Source organism: Pseudochaenichthys georgianus, chromosome 12 (genome assembly GCF_902827115.2).
Source record: "Pseudochaenichthys georgianus chromosome 12, fPseGeo1.2, whole genome shotgun sequence".
NCBI classification, from domain to species: domain Eukaryota; kingdom Metazoa; phylum Chordata; class Actinopteri; order Perciformes; family Channichthyidae; genus Pseudochaenichthys; species Pseudochaenichthys georgianus.
In genome coordinates, this window is record NC_047514.1 from 12,371,485 (window position 1) to 12,385,445 (window position 13,961).

General features: G+C 40.7%; 1 protein-coding gene across 1 annotated transcript; it reads right to left on the reverse strand.

Moving 5' to 3' along the window:
* Window positions 1-2,672: 2,672 nt before the first annotated feature.
* cercam (cerebral endothelial cell adhesion molecule) lies at window positions 2,673-12,968 on the reverse strand. The gene is made up of 12 exons (XM_034096222.1): window positions 12,662-12,968; window positions 11,196-11,306; window positions 10,151-10,268; window positions 9,834-9,968; window positions 9,349-9,553; window positions 9,114-9,233; window positions 8,888-8,964; window positions 8,535-8,641; window positions 8,028-8,160; window positions 7,129-7,256; window positions 6,424-6,627; window positions 2,673-4,391 (listed from the first exon to the last, which is right to left on the reverse strand). Exons 1-12 carry the CDS (start codon window positions 12,862-12,864, stop codon window positions 4,163-4,165), a joined length of 1,770 nt encoding a protein of 589 aa, XP_033952113.1. The 5' UTR covers window positions 12,865-12,968; the 3' UTR covers window positions 2,673-4,162.
* Window positions 12,969-13,961: the final 993 nt, after the last annotated feature.

Genomic DNA, 13,961 nt, shown 5'->3' on the forward strand with positions numbered 1-13,961 from the left:
AAAGCCAGGTATGTGGCGAATTGCCTACTACAGTTATTCTCTAGGGTAGGCATAGCCAGAGAGATACTTACTGACTGCGGCACAAACTTCCTCTCCAAGTTACTGAAGCAGGTGTATCAGCTGCTAGGAGTAAAGGGCATTAAGACCACCCCTTATCATCCCCAAACGGACGGCCTTGTCGAGCGATACAACCAGACCTTGAAGAGCATGCTGCGCAAGTTTGTTTCAGAGACAGGTGCCGACTGGGACCAGTGGTTGCCATACCTCCTCTTCGCCTACCGGGATGTGCCACAATCCTCAACCGGGTTCTCACCTTATGAACTGCTGTATGGACGTGAGGTGAGAGGTCCCCTGGATCTGCTTAAAGACCACTGGGAGAATCCGAAGCCTGCCGGTGAAAACATTGTATCCTACGTGGTCAAGATGAGGGAGCGGTTGGAGAAAATGGCAGCCCTGGCCAAGGGGAACCTGATGAATGCCCAAAAGACTCAGAGAACCTGGTATGACCAGAAGGCCAGAGAAAGAGTGTTTCAACCTGGTCAGAAGGTGCTGTTGCTGTTACCTTCCAGTGAGAGCAAGCTGCTGGCTAGATGGCAGGGCCCATATGAGGTCACCAGACAGGTCGGAACAGTCAACTATGAAATCCATATGCCGGACAGAACCAAGAAGCACCAGACGTTTCATATCAACCTGCTAAAAGGATTCCAAGATCCACTAGACACCGTATCGCAACACTTTTTCATACAGCCAGTGGGGGAAGAGGAGGTGGAGGAGCAGTTTTTCCCCACGGACCTACCTGAACCAGGTCTATTGGATGTAACACATCTCCCATCGGTCCAGCAAGAAGAAATCAATGAGCTATTGGATCCAGAGCTTTTCACCGAACAGCCTGGTTTCACCAATCTGGTCCAGCACAACATCTACCTCAGGGAGACTGCTCCCAGCCGAAAGAAAAGCTACCGTATCCCTGAACGGTTGGTGCTGGCCCTGAAGAAGGAGATAACACTGATGTTAGAGCTGGGGATCATCGAAGTGTCAACCAGTGAGTGGTGCAGTCCAGTGGTGCTTGTACCAAAGAAAGATGGCTCCTTACGATTTTGCATTGATTTCAGATATCTTAACAGCATCTCGAAGTTTGACCCATACCCCATGCCAAGAATCAACGAGTTGTTAGAGAGGGTGGGACGAGCAAAGTTCATCACCACATTGGACCTCACCAAGGGGTACTGGCAGGTGGCACTGGCACCTGAGGCCAAGCTGCTGATGGCCTTTACTACCCCGTTTGGACTGTTCCAGTTCCGGGTAATGCCCTTTGGACTGCATGGTGCCCCTGCGACCTTCCAGAGGCTCATGGACCAAGTACTGCGGGAGTTTGCAACATTTTCCGCAGCTTACTTGGACGATGTCGTGATCTTCAGCCAAACATGGGAAGAACACAGGGATCACCTACAACAGGTCCTCCATGCGATCCAAGCTGCTGGACTGACCATCAACCCCCGTAAATGCGCCTTTGCCAAGGAAGAGGTGGAGTACCTGGGCTACGTCATTGGGGGAGGTGTCATCCGCCCACAACTGAGTAAGATCGAAGCGATTACCGCCTACCCCGTGCCAACCACAAAGAAGAAGGTAAAGTCCTTCTTGGGGTTAGTCAATTGGTACCGGAAGTTCATCCCTCAGCTGTCAGAAAGAGCAGTGGTGTTGACCAACCTCACCAAGGCCTCGGGGCCAGCCAAAGTCCGCTGGAACGAGGACTGTGACAGAGCTTTTAAGGATCTGAAGCAAGCCATTACCACTGAGTCAGTCCTTCACTCACCAGACTTTGAACAGCTATTCACCGTTCAGACAGATGCCTCAGGGGTAGGCCTTGGAGCGGTATTGCTACAGGAAGTGGATGGGGAGCTGAAACCGGTGGTTTTCCTCAGTCGGAAGCTGTTGGACAGGGAGACAAGGTACTCGACCATTGAAAAGGAGTGCCTGGCGATGAAGTGGGCCATCGACTCCCTGAGGTACTACCTTCTCGGACGGCAGTTCATCCTAGAGACAGACCATCGTGCACTTCAATGGCTTCACAAGATGAAGGACGCAAATATGCGTATCGCCGGGTGGTACCTTGCCTTGCAGCCGTATAACTTTACGGTCAGGTACCGGCCAGGGAAGTCAAACCTGGTAGCTGGTTGTCCCCCCCGGGGAAACAGCGGGTCCTTTTTATCGTTCTGGATGGGGTTAAAGGAGCAGCTTGGAGGCGGGGGTGATTTGTTATCAGGTACATTTGGCGTGTTAGTTTATAACGGGTTTTCTTTTCATACCGTAATTAAATATAATGTAAGTAAAGGATGTTTGTCATTCTCCACTAAAGGTGTTTTGTGAATAACTACGGTCCTTATCTGAGCTGACCATTTCTGCACATGCCACCCCTTTTGGATGGTACGGTCCGATGGGTGAGGCTATAAAGGGTGGCATGTTGGGCTCATTTGAGGAGAATAGTGTGGGAGACAGTCATTGGGGAATATTGATGTGGGCGACCAGGCACCAAATGATGAATAAATACTCACACCGGGTTGTATCAAGACGTTCTGCCTCTGTCTCCTTACTTGGTCGGGCCGCTCAAGTGACATCGTTCACAATAATAATCATCACAGCCAGACAGTAAAAGAACATTATCAAAACTACACTTTCATGTTTTCAAAATTTTAAAAGTTTGCTTTACAGTTCATCAAACATTCTGTTAAACAACATTGAAATACCAATGTATTGCTAGAAGACAAACAGAGAGGCTTTGTCAGAAAAGCCATTGCACTTTGATTTCATGCTTGACATCATGTTTTGTTACTCATCCATTTTCTGCATCAAAAAATAAATTAAGACATATAAAGGGAAAGCAACACTCATAATAACAGATAGAAAAGGAATACATGAAATTAGGCCATTGCACTTGCTTATGAATATGGAAATCCATAATATAAGTTTAGTGTAACTTGATGATCTTAATTGAAATATATCCATTTAAATTACCACATCAGTTACTTGCATTGCTGTGCAGACAAATGTCAAAACACTTCTAGATTTAAGAATCCCAAGGATGTTACAAATAGGTTATTTAAGGCTGTGTCGTGATATGGCTTTCAAAGATTTCTTCTTTGGTCTTTTTTGAAAAAGATATAACACAGTTAGACTGCCAACATATGGAGGTAACATATCAACATGCTGCATTTATTCCATAAAATGACTAAATGAGTAGGGTGTATAAAGATGTCAGCATAAGTAAAAAAAATACATAAAATAGGTCCTGTAGCTGTAATTTGAAAAGCCTGCAAACAGCTAGAGGAATTGTGATTACTGCTGATTCAAATGAAATGTATGAACCACTTTAAGGGTTTGACAATATAAACTATAATGGCAAAAAAATGGAGTGCTTAAAAAATATTGTGCAAACTTCAAAATTGATACCCAATTTCTGTAACTTAATGTGAAATGAGCGAAATATTAAAAGTCAGCCAAAGGGGAGAATTGGTCTTAGCACTCGAGATTGTTTCAGTTAATCTCACTATGACTTTATATAAAAAAAGATTTATAAAAAATGCTTTGATTGCCAAATGCAAACATTCAGTCTTACACTGTCCCTAGAAACCATCAGGTACATCAGCTTCAAAACTGCTAATAAAGCCAATGGAAATATTAATGAGGGTTAGCCAAGCCTTGTGTTAAATATAACTGTTAACAGTTCCAATGAAAGACATGCACCAATGGAGGAATGGATAGAAAGATTGATCTACCAACAAGGTAAAAATAAAAAAGAATATCATATTTTGTCCAGACATGCCTGGAGTTTAGAGCAGTGCAGCTTCAGGAGCCTCAGTCAGCACCCAACAGAATACAAGTTGTAAAAATGTCTGACTAAAAGTGTCGATGTTCATACGAGAACTAAAACACCAAAGGTTTTACACATCTTTACAAAACAGCCTCACTTAACACTGTCCATTATACTGTTTCCATCCATTTTCCACACATTTGCTGCACGCTTTGAAAAGTTCGGTCAAAAAAACATGTGTGGTGACAGAGTGGACTGAAATAAAGTCTTGGAACACTTTATCCCCTCAGCATCTGTCTCTCTGATCTCGTGGCCTTTTGACCCGCAGGATCTCGGCCGATACGTCTGCTCTCTCTAAAGTTCATCCTTGTAGGCGGCAGACAGTGGAGGCGGCGAAGCCCCTTTCAGGGTCTTGTGGGAGCCCCTCCAATCTGTGCGGACAGCGTCATCGTCCCACAGAGTCGACGTCTCCGTGTCGCTCACCCAATCAGGATCACCGGCGTACTGACACGGCTGGACCAGCAGGGGGTGTGTGCTGTAGGCTTGTAAGCTTCTGTTTGGGAAATGGGACTTGTAGTCCTCACTGCAGAGAGAGAACAGTGAAAGAGATTAGACTTCCTTTTAATATATATTTAACTCCTAATAACAGAAGGAAAACTGCATCTCCGATTTTTATTTCACATCAATTCAGTTATCACTTTTGGTCAGAGGTGGGAAGTAGTGGAGTACAAATACTTAGTCACTGTACTTAAGTAGATTTTTCTGGTATCAGTACTCCACTACAAATACCTGTACTTTTACTTCTTACATTTTCAAAATAGGTTATTTACTTTAGTTTTAATCTGTGTTTGGTGGCGTGATCATTATTATTTAGAGTCATTGCATGCCTATGGATTTTAACACAATCCGTGTATCCTTCATTTCCTGGTCTTCTCTGAACAAGAGGGACCAATGAAAACGTTGTCATTTTGCCATTGTTCAGCATCGAAACATTCATTAGCTATCAATGACATCATTGTTCTATTAAGATAAAGGGAGGTCAGTTACTCTTTAAAACTGTTGGTAGTTATGGGTACTTTTTACTTAAGTACATTTCGAAGCCCATACTTCTTTACTTTTACTTGAGTAAAGAAGTTTAGTCAGTACTTCTACTTTTACCAGAGTATTTTTAAACACGAGTATCTGTACTTATACTTTAGTAAAGGATGGGTTTACTTATGCCATCTCTGCTTTTGGTAGTATGTCCTGATTTTTTGGGAATACACTGGTTTGACAAGAGATGGAGACAGAGGCTGATTTTAGTTTGTGTTAGTATAGAGGGCAACAGCAGGACGGATGTATAGCTTGCGGTCGTTGTGCAGTCGTTGTGCATTCTTAGCGGACCAGTCAAGCATATCGAATTAGAATCACAGAGGTGAGAGAGAGAATATGGAAAGTGGGTTGGCTTTGAGCCAGTTTTGCACACATGATGGAGCACACAAACACTGCCAAGCCTTCTGGTTTGCAGGCCCTTCAGCCCCAAGGTGCATTTCATCTCCTACAGTCAGTGCCCCATATGTGTCTCAGTTACTCTGTCAGACAATGACTGTGGGGTGATGAGAAAAGTCATTTGGTTAGGGCTAATGACAAAAATATTAGGGTTCAAAATTGGGTCAGGGTTGCATAAAGATGCAGTCGAAAAATACAACAGTCTTGAGGTAAGCCAACGTGAATGAAAGAACGTAAACTACTTTACTGCCATACAAGCTGCTTTGTAAGGCTATACTTATGCACATTGCTGTTCTAAGAAAATGCAACTGTTGGCATGCTAACATCTGACAAAAGACATTGCTTACATGCTTTGTTTTGCAGGCATAAAGTTCACTAAGTTTGCCGTCTTAGTTGATTTTATGACCATGCTCGCATTTGCTTATTAGCACTCAAGACAAAGTAAAGTCAATGCTGATGGGAATGTGATTATTATTATTCTGAAAAATATGGAGGGAAGATAGCAAGTATTTGACTGATGAAAAATGTAATATATTCATCCTCTGGGCAAACTGACTGTGCAAATGTCTTGTAAAAAAGCCATGGCAAGTAGTGAAACGACTGTCAGGCAAGCCAGCATTTCCTTCCAAAACTATGGCAAAAAAGAACTTGAATTTATTTTCCAAAAGATCAGCACAAGTCTGCCACAAACAGATCTAAATCAACTCTGGCTGTTAAAGCATATCTGGCCACCATACTGCTCCAAATACAGATAATAATTCCATTAAAGACATACTGCAATGTAACCTGCAGCTCATAAAGAGAAACATGTAGTGTTCTCATTTAACTCGAAAATAACTTCATACTAAAAAAACAAGAATAGAGAAACCATACTTCACTTCAGTCTTTAATCTACTTACTCCACAACAAACTATACTAAATATATAGCGTGTATGCAAGTTTAGGCAACCATAGGGAATAATGCATTTTTCCTTTATGAAGCTGGTTTCAGATTAAATGGTTTTGACAGTGCAGGGAGGTTGTAAAGTACAAAAAACAGGTTTGATCCTAAAAGTTGCTGAATGTGAAGAGCAAAGATGAAAACAAGTAAAAAAGAAGGTACAACGTATTTTCGTCGTCATACATACTTGGGATGTTTGTCATACATGATGGGGAGGAATTCATCGATAGGAAGCATCTTGGACAGCGGCTCAGCGTTGAGCAGTTTCTGCGCTCCCTGCAGGGAGATGGCGTAGGACAGAGTCCAGTACGAGTAGTCGGCCATTACCAAGTTGTGAACATTCTCCACCGGCTTTTCCTTTCCGGGATTCACTTGCTTTCTGCCAAAGTATCTGTAGCAGGATTAAGCCACAATGAGAACAAAAAAGAACAAAAACAATGGTGAAGGACGCAATGTCCCAAACAACAAAGTCCTGATATCTGCTGCTGTTCTTTGCTGCCATATGTGTTGGTTATCATGGTAGGAGTAACGTTTTTTTCTGCAGCATTTGTTCTGCATATGTTTTGAACCAAATTCAGAAAGTCATGGCAACCACAATACAGAAAACGCAAAGAAGATGCTTGTACACTTCACATGTTCCTGCCAATAAACTATTTTCACTCTGCGTCTGATCATCTAAATATGACTACAATTAAAACCATGTGTTTCTATGTCCTTTGGATACCTGAAACACTGTGTGGAATGAATTCCTAGAAATACATTTTTTCAATGACTTCTTACTTCATTCCTCTACACAGGCACACACAACATACCATTAAGGAGACTTTGTTGACTCAACCTAACCTTAGCCATCCCTGCCAGAACAACAACTGCATCAAAAATCATTTCTTACATGATGTCCCAGTTCAGATCCTCCTGCTCCACCTCCTCCATCAGTCTGAGGGCCCGTCGCTTGAAGTTGGCCTGGAAACGAACATCGTCTTCGAGCACAAGGGCCTTGTCCATCTGCAGCTCCACGATCTGACGACAAGAGGGGAATCCATCAGTTTCAGATGGACCAAGAGAGGATTAAGAAATACAGATAAACAAAAACAAAACACGAGGGAGAAACAAAGATCGAACAGTGACTAATAGGGGTTGGACTCAAAAACAGTAAAAAAAAATACTCTGAGTGTCTGAGAGTATACATAGTGGGCTTGTGTTTCAATTTGGGTCCATTTTGAATTTTGTGAATTTCAGTCTACCAAATATTAATATATTTTAAAGGTCACCTATTATGCAAAATTCACTTTTTCATGTCTTTAATACATAAATATGTGTCCCCGGTGTGTAAGGATATTGTAACAATTTAATAATTTGTAACCTGAAAATCCCATCAAGTTATTCGGTTCACAACCAAAAGTACAACCAAAAAATACATTCTGTATTGTCTATTTTACTCTAAATGGGCCCATAAATGAAATGTTTGAAAACCATACTCTAAGGAAGAACATTTCAAATTAGTTTTTGAAATAATAATTGCACTAAGAATTGTTTTACTTTCATTTTCATGGTCCTTTTCTCATAGACTTCTTTAAAAGAAAACTAAGAAATATTTTATAAATTGCAGTGAGTGAAATAACAAGAGAAAAGTTACAAAATTGAGATAAATTATATTCAGTGAAACCCAACCCAACAGCGGAATTTCAATGTAAATCCTCATGTTCATACTACCTGTATAGTTCTCTACAAACCACTTTGGGTCATGTCAACAAAAACCTTCATGTCTGTACACTTGGCATCTCTTCTCACCTCCTTCCAGATGAAGAAGTGGCTGAGGAAGCAGCCCACCTCCCCTTTGGTCAGGGTGCGTCCAGAGAACGGGTCGTAGTATCCTGGCAGGAGGTCAACACCCAGGATCTTAATGTCGCTGCTGTTCAGTGCACTGCACAAACAAACATATTTATTAATATATTATTGAATATTGTTTTATTCAAAGCATTCCACGGACAACCTCAATGCGACCACTGCCTTCAAAATGTTGTGCACAGGTAAAGTGAACAGTATGCTAAATCTTTACTTTTGAAATAAATGACCATAATCAAGATATTTTCAAATCATCATCATTAAATAATAGTACAATTGATCCAAATCACAAGCCAATTTATCAGTTAATTTCTGTGGGGAATTTTCTTTATCCTCCAATATATCTGTTCTGCCATAATCGTCTTTCTTTCTCACACACTAACAATTAAAAACATACTCTAAACCAGTTGAGTTCTCTCCCTAAAGCCAGTGTTTCCCTGAGAGTTTGCTCACTTTCCATCCACAGCGTCCACCACCTTGACGTCAATCTCCAGCTCATTGAGAGAGAACAACATCCGGTCCCTACGGTCATCACGCCGTCTCAGATTAATCAGATAAATCTGAGGAGAGGACAAATACCATTAACTCCCAGCTTTGACTTTATACAAGTCTTTCATTTCTTAAAAGTCAGGAGTATATTCTTTTCACAGATGCTACATCTACTATAGGCAATTGAATCTCTATTTACACAATGTAAACAATATATAAATATATAGAAATGGTGTTTTCCCTAAGCCATACAGACCTCGGCTATTTCATTGACATGTTTATGAGAAAATGTATTAAAACAAGGAGATGTCTCTTACCTCATCAAAGCCCATGAGGTCTCTCTGTTTTTGGAACATATGGATGTATTTTGAGTGCTGCATTGGAGGACCAAAAACTGTTTGACAAAGGAAAAAAATAAAACAGGATGAACTTAAAAGGACTGCAGTCAGAATAAATACGGTGTATCAGTTTATTTCTCTATCCTATTTTCATAGCTAATATCTCTCTTCTACTAAAAACAGTGAAAACAGTCTCAGCTCTCACTCATGGATTCAAGGTGGACGTGGACAAAGTTGAGGCGATCATCTTCCAAGGTGTGTTGAGGTTTGGGCGGTACGTTCACGTACCCGTATCGCTCCTTGTTAATCAGGTACATCTGTACCTCTGAGAAGCATAAAGAAAGTACGAGTCATTCATTCTGTTACATCCTAGTTTGTTTCCCCTTTAAAAAGACATAATTCTACCTGACGCTATAACAAAAGCACAACGACTAACAAACCTGCAGCCCGGCAGGAGAAGGCGAACACTATGATGTCGTCATAGGGCCATGAGTAGTCCTCGTGGGGGGGGAAGAAGGCCAGATTCTTCATGCCTTCCTTCCTTAAATCCAGCAGAAAGGTGGAGTGGATCATGGGCACAGGGTAGCAGCCCAGTCTGTGACGGTGCCGGGTGGGGAAATACTCTGCTGTTCGCCGATAATATCCCTGAGAGAGACAGAGAGACATGGAGTATTATGTTGGAGGGTGTTATTTTAAAGTTCCTGAAAACAACTTTTAGGTAGGGATCTTTGTGGTAGTCATTTTTGTATGCTTCCTACGTCCTATGTGTACGGAATATACATACATCTATTTTCTTAAAGTATGGTTATTTAGAATACAACTTTCTCATACTAATTCACGCCTATTAGTCCTACTGACTTTTTCTCCACATGTATTTTCATTCCTTTCTTGTGGATAATTAAATCACCATTCATTTCACCCTCACCTGTGGAGTGATACCACACCAGTAGTTGGAGTATGCTCCCTGAGAGTCGAGCATGGGAGCGATGGCTGACTTGTTCTCGGCTATCAAAAGATTGAGGGTCTCTGGGTTGGTGAGGATATTGTCAGTGTCAGTGTACTGAAACAGTCACAGAAAGGACACAAAGGAAAAAAGAGAGAAAAAAAATGTGAGAGTTATTGTCATGTCTCTTGAACAGGCCGCTGAAATAACAAAGAGGGACAAGATCTCATCGGATAAATCAAGGGAAGGAGCTGAAAGGATTCTTATAGAGCTGTCACAAGAGATATCTTATTATGTACCAGGATATAATCGGCCCATCGTTTCCTGGCGAAGTCGAGAGCTGACTGCTTCAGCTTCATCACATACTCATATCTGGAGTTGGGCCAATGCTTAGGACCCATCTCTCCTGCATAGGACCTAAGGGAGAGGGAAATGAAGAGACAATATAATGTAGGTTATTGTGGAACTAATTGGCCTAATCCTCATAAAAGTTGTAATGAAAAGATGATAAACGGATAAATAATTGCCAACATTTTTGATATCCATATGTTTTAGCTAAAGCGGCAGAAAATGGTGTTTCAGCTGCTCAAATCTTGAGATTTCCTGCCCTTCTGATTGATATCATATTAAATCAAATGTCTTTTTTGGACTGACAAAATCTGACTGACAAATCCAGAGTTGTAAAGACATAACCTTGTACTTTGATATTTGGGGATGGATATATGTGTCTTACATTTTATAGAACAAAAGAATAAATCAAGAAAAGACAACCAGATTAATCAATTATAAAAAAGTTGTTAGTTGCATTGCATCCCCATTTCTAATACTTCATCATTTATAATTATGTTAAGGCGTTATGGTTTCTACTACATATAGCTAACTCTGTGTATGTCAAGTATATGCACACCACTATTGACAGTTTATAGAGTTAAGTGACTTTAAGCAGAGTAGAGTGTATACTTGACATGCACAAACAAATTCCACTAATGCATTCTTCATCTCAGACAGACGTCCACACAGTCAGGTTGTATGGACAAGCAGGGGCGTGCTGCATCATTCCTTATTTTGCAACGTAACCAGTTTTCTTTTTAGGGAACACAGTCGCTCCACTATGACTTATACTGTATGTAAACTTGAGGCTATAAAAGGTGTTTTTAAAAAACGTTGAGAAAAAAGACAAAACATGTAAAATACTAAATGTAACTTATCCTGAATAAATAAAAATAGCTGAAGTGTGCTGGGTAAGATGTACTTCTCTCTACACATGACCTACAGGGTCAGGGCAGGATCTTTGCTGATCCCTAGTGTAAATAAGGTTCAATACATTCATGCATTCGTACTTACGTGGGCTGTTCCATTGGTCTCCACTCAACATAATGGTAGAATTTCTGCATGACAGTCAGCCACTCTTTCAGTATTGCTGTGGTGTTATCCACATTGTGATCCGTGGCTGCCCTGAGGAGCACAGAGAAGGCAGGGTGTGAGACGAATGCAGAATGATGACTGAAGAACTGAAGCTTCAAATGTTTGTGGTTTCATTGAGGAAGAATTAATTACAACAACTTTGACATTGAATTGCTAGTTGGATCTCTGTGATTCATTTTACATTTTACATTTTAAGCACATCTTGATTTGGTAGAGCAGCCTAGAGTTATTGCAAAATTGAGAGAGCATTCTTCAAAAGAGTTGTTTTCCAGAATAATTTGGGATATGTAAGGTCATTTTGGGCCTAAATATAAATCATTTAGCAATGATCTCCAATCTCCATTGCAATACTGGATTTTATGGTTTTTGCATCAAATAGATGAAATATGATTTTTCAGTGATGTCATTTTTGAATGATCTGAAAACAGTTACCCCTTATTGGTAGTTCATCCAACTTCAACTTCTCAATATGTTTTGGGAAAAGGCACTTTGTCATGATATTGATATGGAATGACTCATACTGTGAATCCGATTTTCCATGTTGAAAGTGTACTTCAAAATGCTGCCTATACACTCTTATAACACCAATATTGAAAAATACATTGACATGCTTAATATGTTAACGTTCTAAAATGTACAGTGACAACATTTACTGTATAGAATATCTATTTTGGAAACGCATATATAAATCAATGAAATACAAATACTAGAACAGTATTCTAGTAGGCCTACATGCCTAGATAATGTCTGGATTATCCCAGGTGTATTTTGCAAGGCAACCAGGTAACTGCAACCAGGTAACTGTATTTTTTCCTGGAACTAGGTTCATCTTATCAAACAAGTCGAAATGTTAAATGATACAACTTTATGACACAACTATAATTATAAACCTCCACAGAAGCATATTTGAAAAGACAGTTAAATATGCTGGGTTCAATTATATGGAAGAGGATTAGGGCCACATAAGAAATCAAAATGTGGAATGTGACAAAAAGATTATTGTTTTGAGTTCTGACTTACATCTCAGAATTCAGATTTGTTTTCACATGCCCAAAACATTGTTCTCATTTGGCACTAATCATCTTCTATACGATCACTAGTGCTAGTCACATTTGTATTTAAAAAAAGGTCGCTCAGAAATCAGTAATAAACAAACAGCTAGGATAAAATGTCATAGACCACACAGTAGGAAATGCATGCGGCGGATTGATAGAGAAATAGGCAGCAGGACTGTGAAAGGCACAGAAGGAGTAGGGGAGGGGTAGGACTCTGCTGCTTCCTCAAACTAATTTAAATGCTATTGACCTTTTGAACGGCTGCTATAGTCGGATAAAAGGAGGACCCCCCCCCCCACAAACAGCCCAGCAGCATGCAGGAAAACCCACCACAAGGTGATGCGATCTTTGGGGTAGTTGAGTCTCTCCAGAGCCCCGAGGTAGTACGGCAGGGAGTGAGCTGTGTTTCGGGCTAGGATCGCGATCACCACCGTAGGAGGCTGAATCTGCGACTCCTCCGGGTATATTTCCTCCGAAAAGTAACATTCAGAATGCAAAACAAAGGCCCCTAACACTAAAAAGTGGAGAAACATGGTGGAAGCTGTGCCACGGTGCAACCAGCTACACAGCCGGTGGACGCGTCAGCAGTCCAAGTAAAAAATGTTCAACCCCCCCTTCGTTTTGTAAGACCTGGGCTTTTTCCATGAACAAATCCAAACGGGAAAAACATTATAACTTCCGCTTGCAAAGCATCGGGAAAAGTCTGACCACGTTGAGCATCGGTGAATGAGAAGGCGTGATTTGGCCCGATTGTAGTTACTCGTAAATCTCTGCAGACAACTGTGACATAAACTATAAAGATTATCAGTCATCATGCAGTCAGACACTCTATCCTCTACACTAAAACACAGTGTATTGTAGGCCCAATAACTTTTAACTGTGTTTATCATAACACGTACTTTTATAGTTTAAATGTAAATAGTTTATCATGTCAGAAACACTGTTCTTTACTGTTATGGCATATTAATTGTATGAGAGATGTATAACTAATCGGAAGGACAACCGTGGATGGTATGTTTCTAAGTCTCTTTCTGGCAGCAGTTTCAGAGTTTCACCAGCAGAGGGAGGATTTGATCCAAAAGAAGCTCCATTGCTCAGACTATTACTACTCAGTGAAGTAATAGTACTGTATTTTATTTTTCTTACACAATACATGATCAATCAAGCATTTAATTATTGCAGTTCATACATTATAAAACAGTTCAATTAAGAGGGGACATTCTGCATAGTGATTACATTTGATGCTTTAAGTGCATTTTGCAAGTATTTCTTCAATAATCCACGCAGAAATATCAAAACAGGGAACTGATGGGACTTGCAAGTTAGCTTCCATTACACACTTAAACAAATACCCAATGGTATATTTCAGTCCAAGGCTCAACATTTTCTTGTTAAAAAGTATCTTCCCGATGAGATCAGAACTGCTATCTCCTGCACACAAGTGTTCAGTCCAGGTTTTGCTGCAGCGGACCACCTTGAACCTCCTCAGTGACCCCTGGAGGTCCTTGGGGAACATTTTCAGAAACTCATTTGACAGCTGTTGTTGGAGCTGTTGTCAAAAGAAAGTAATTAATACACAAACTACTTACATCACAAAGTACATCCAGCAAGTTTGAATCATCTTCTCAGT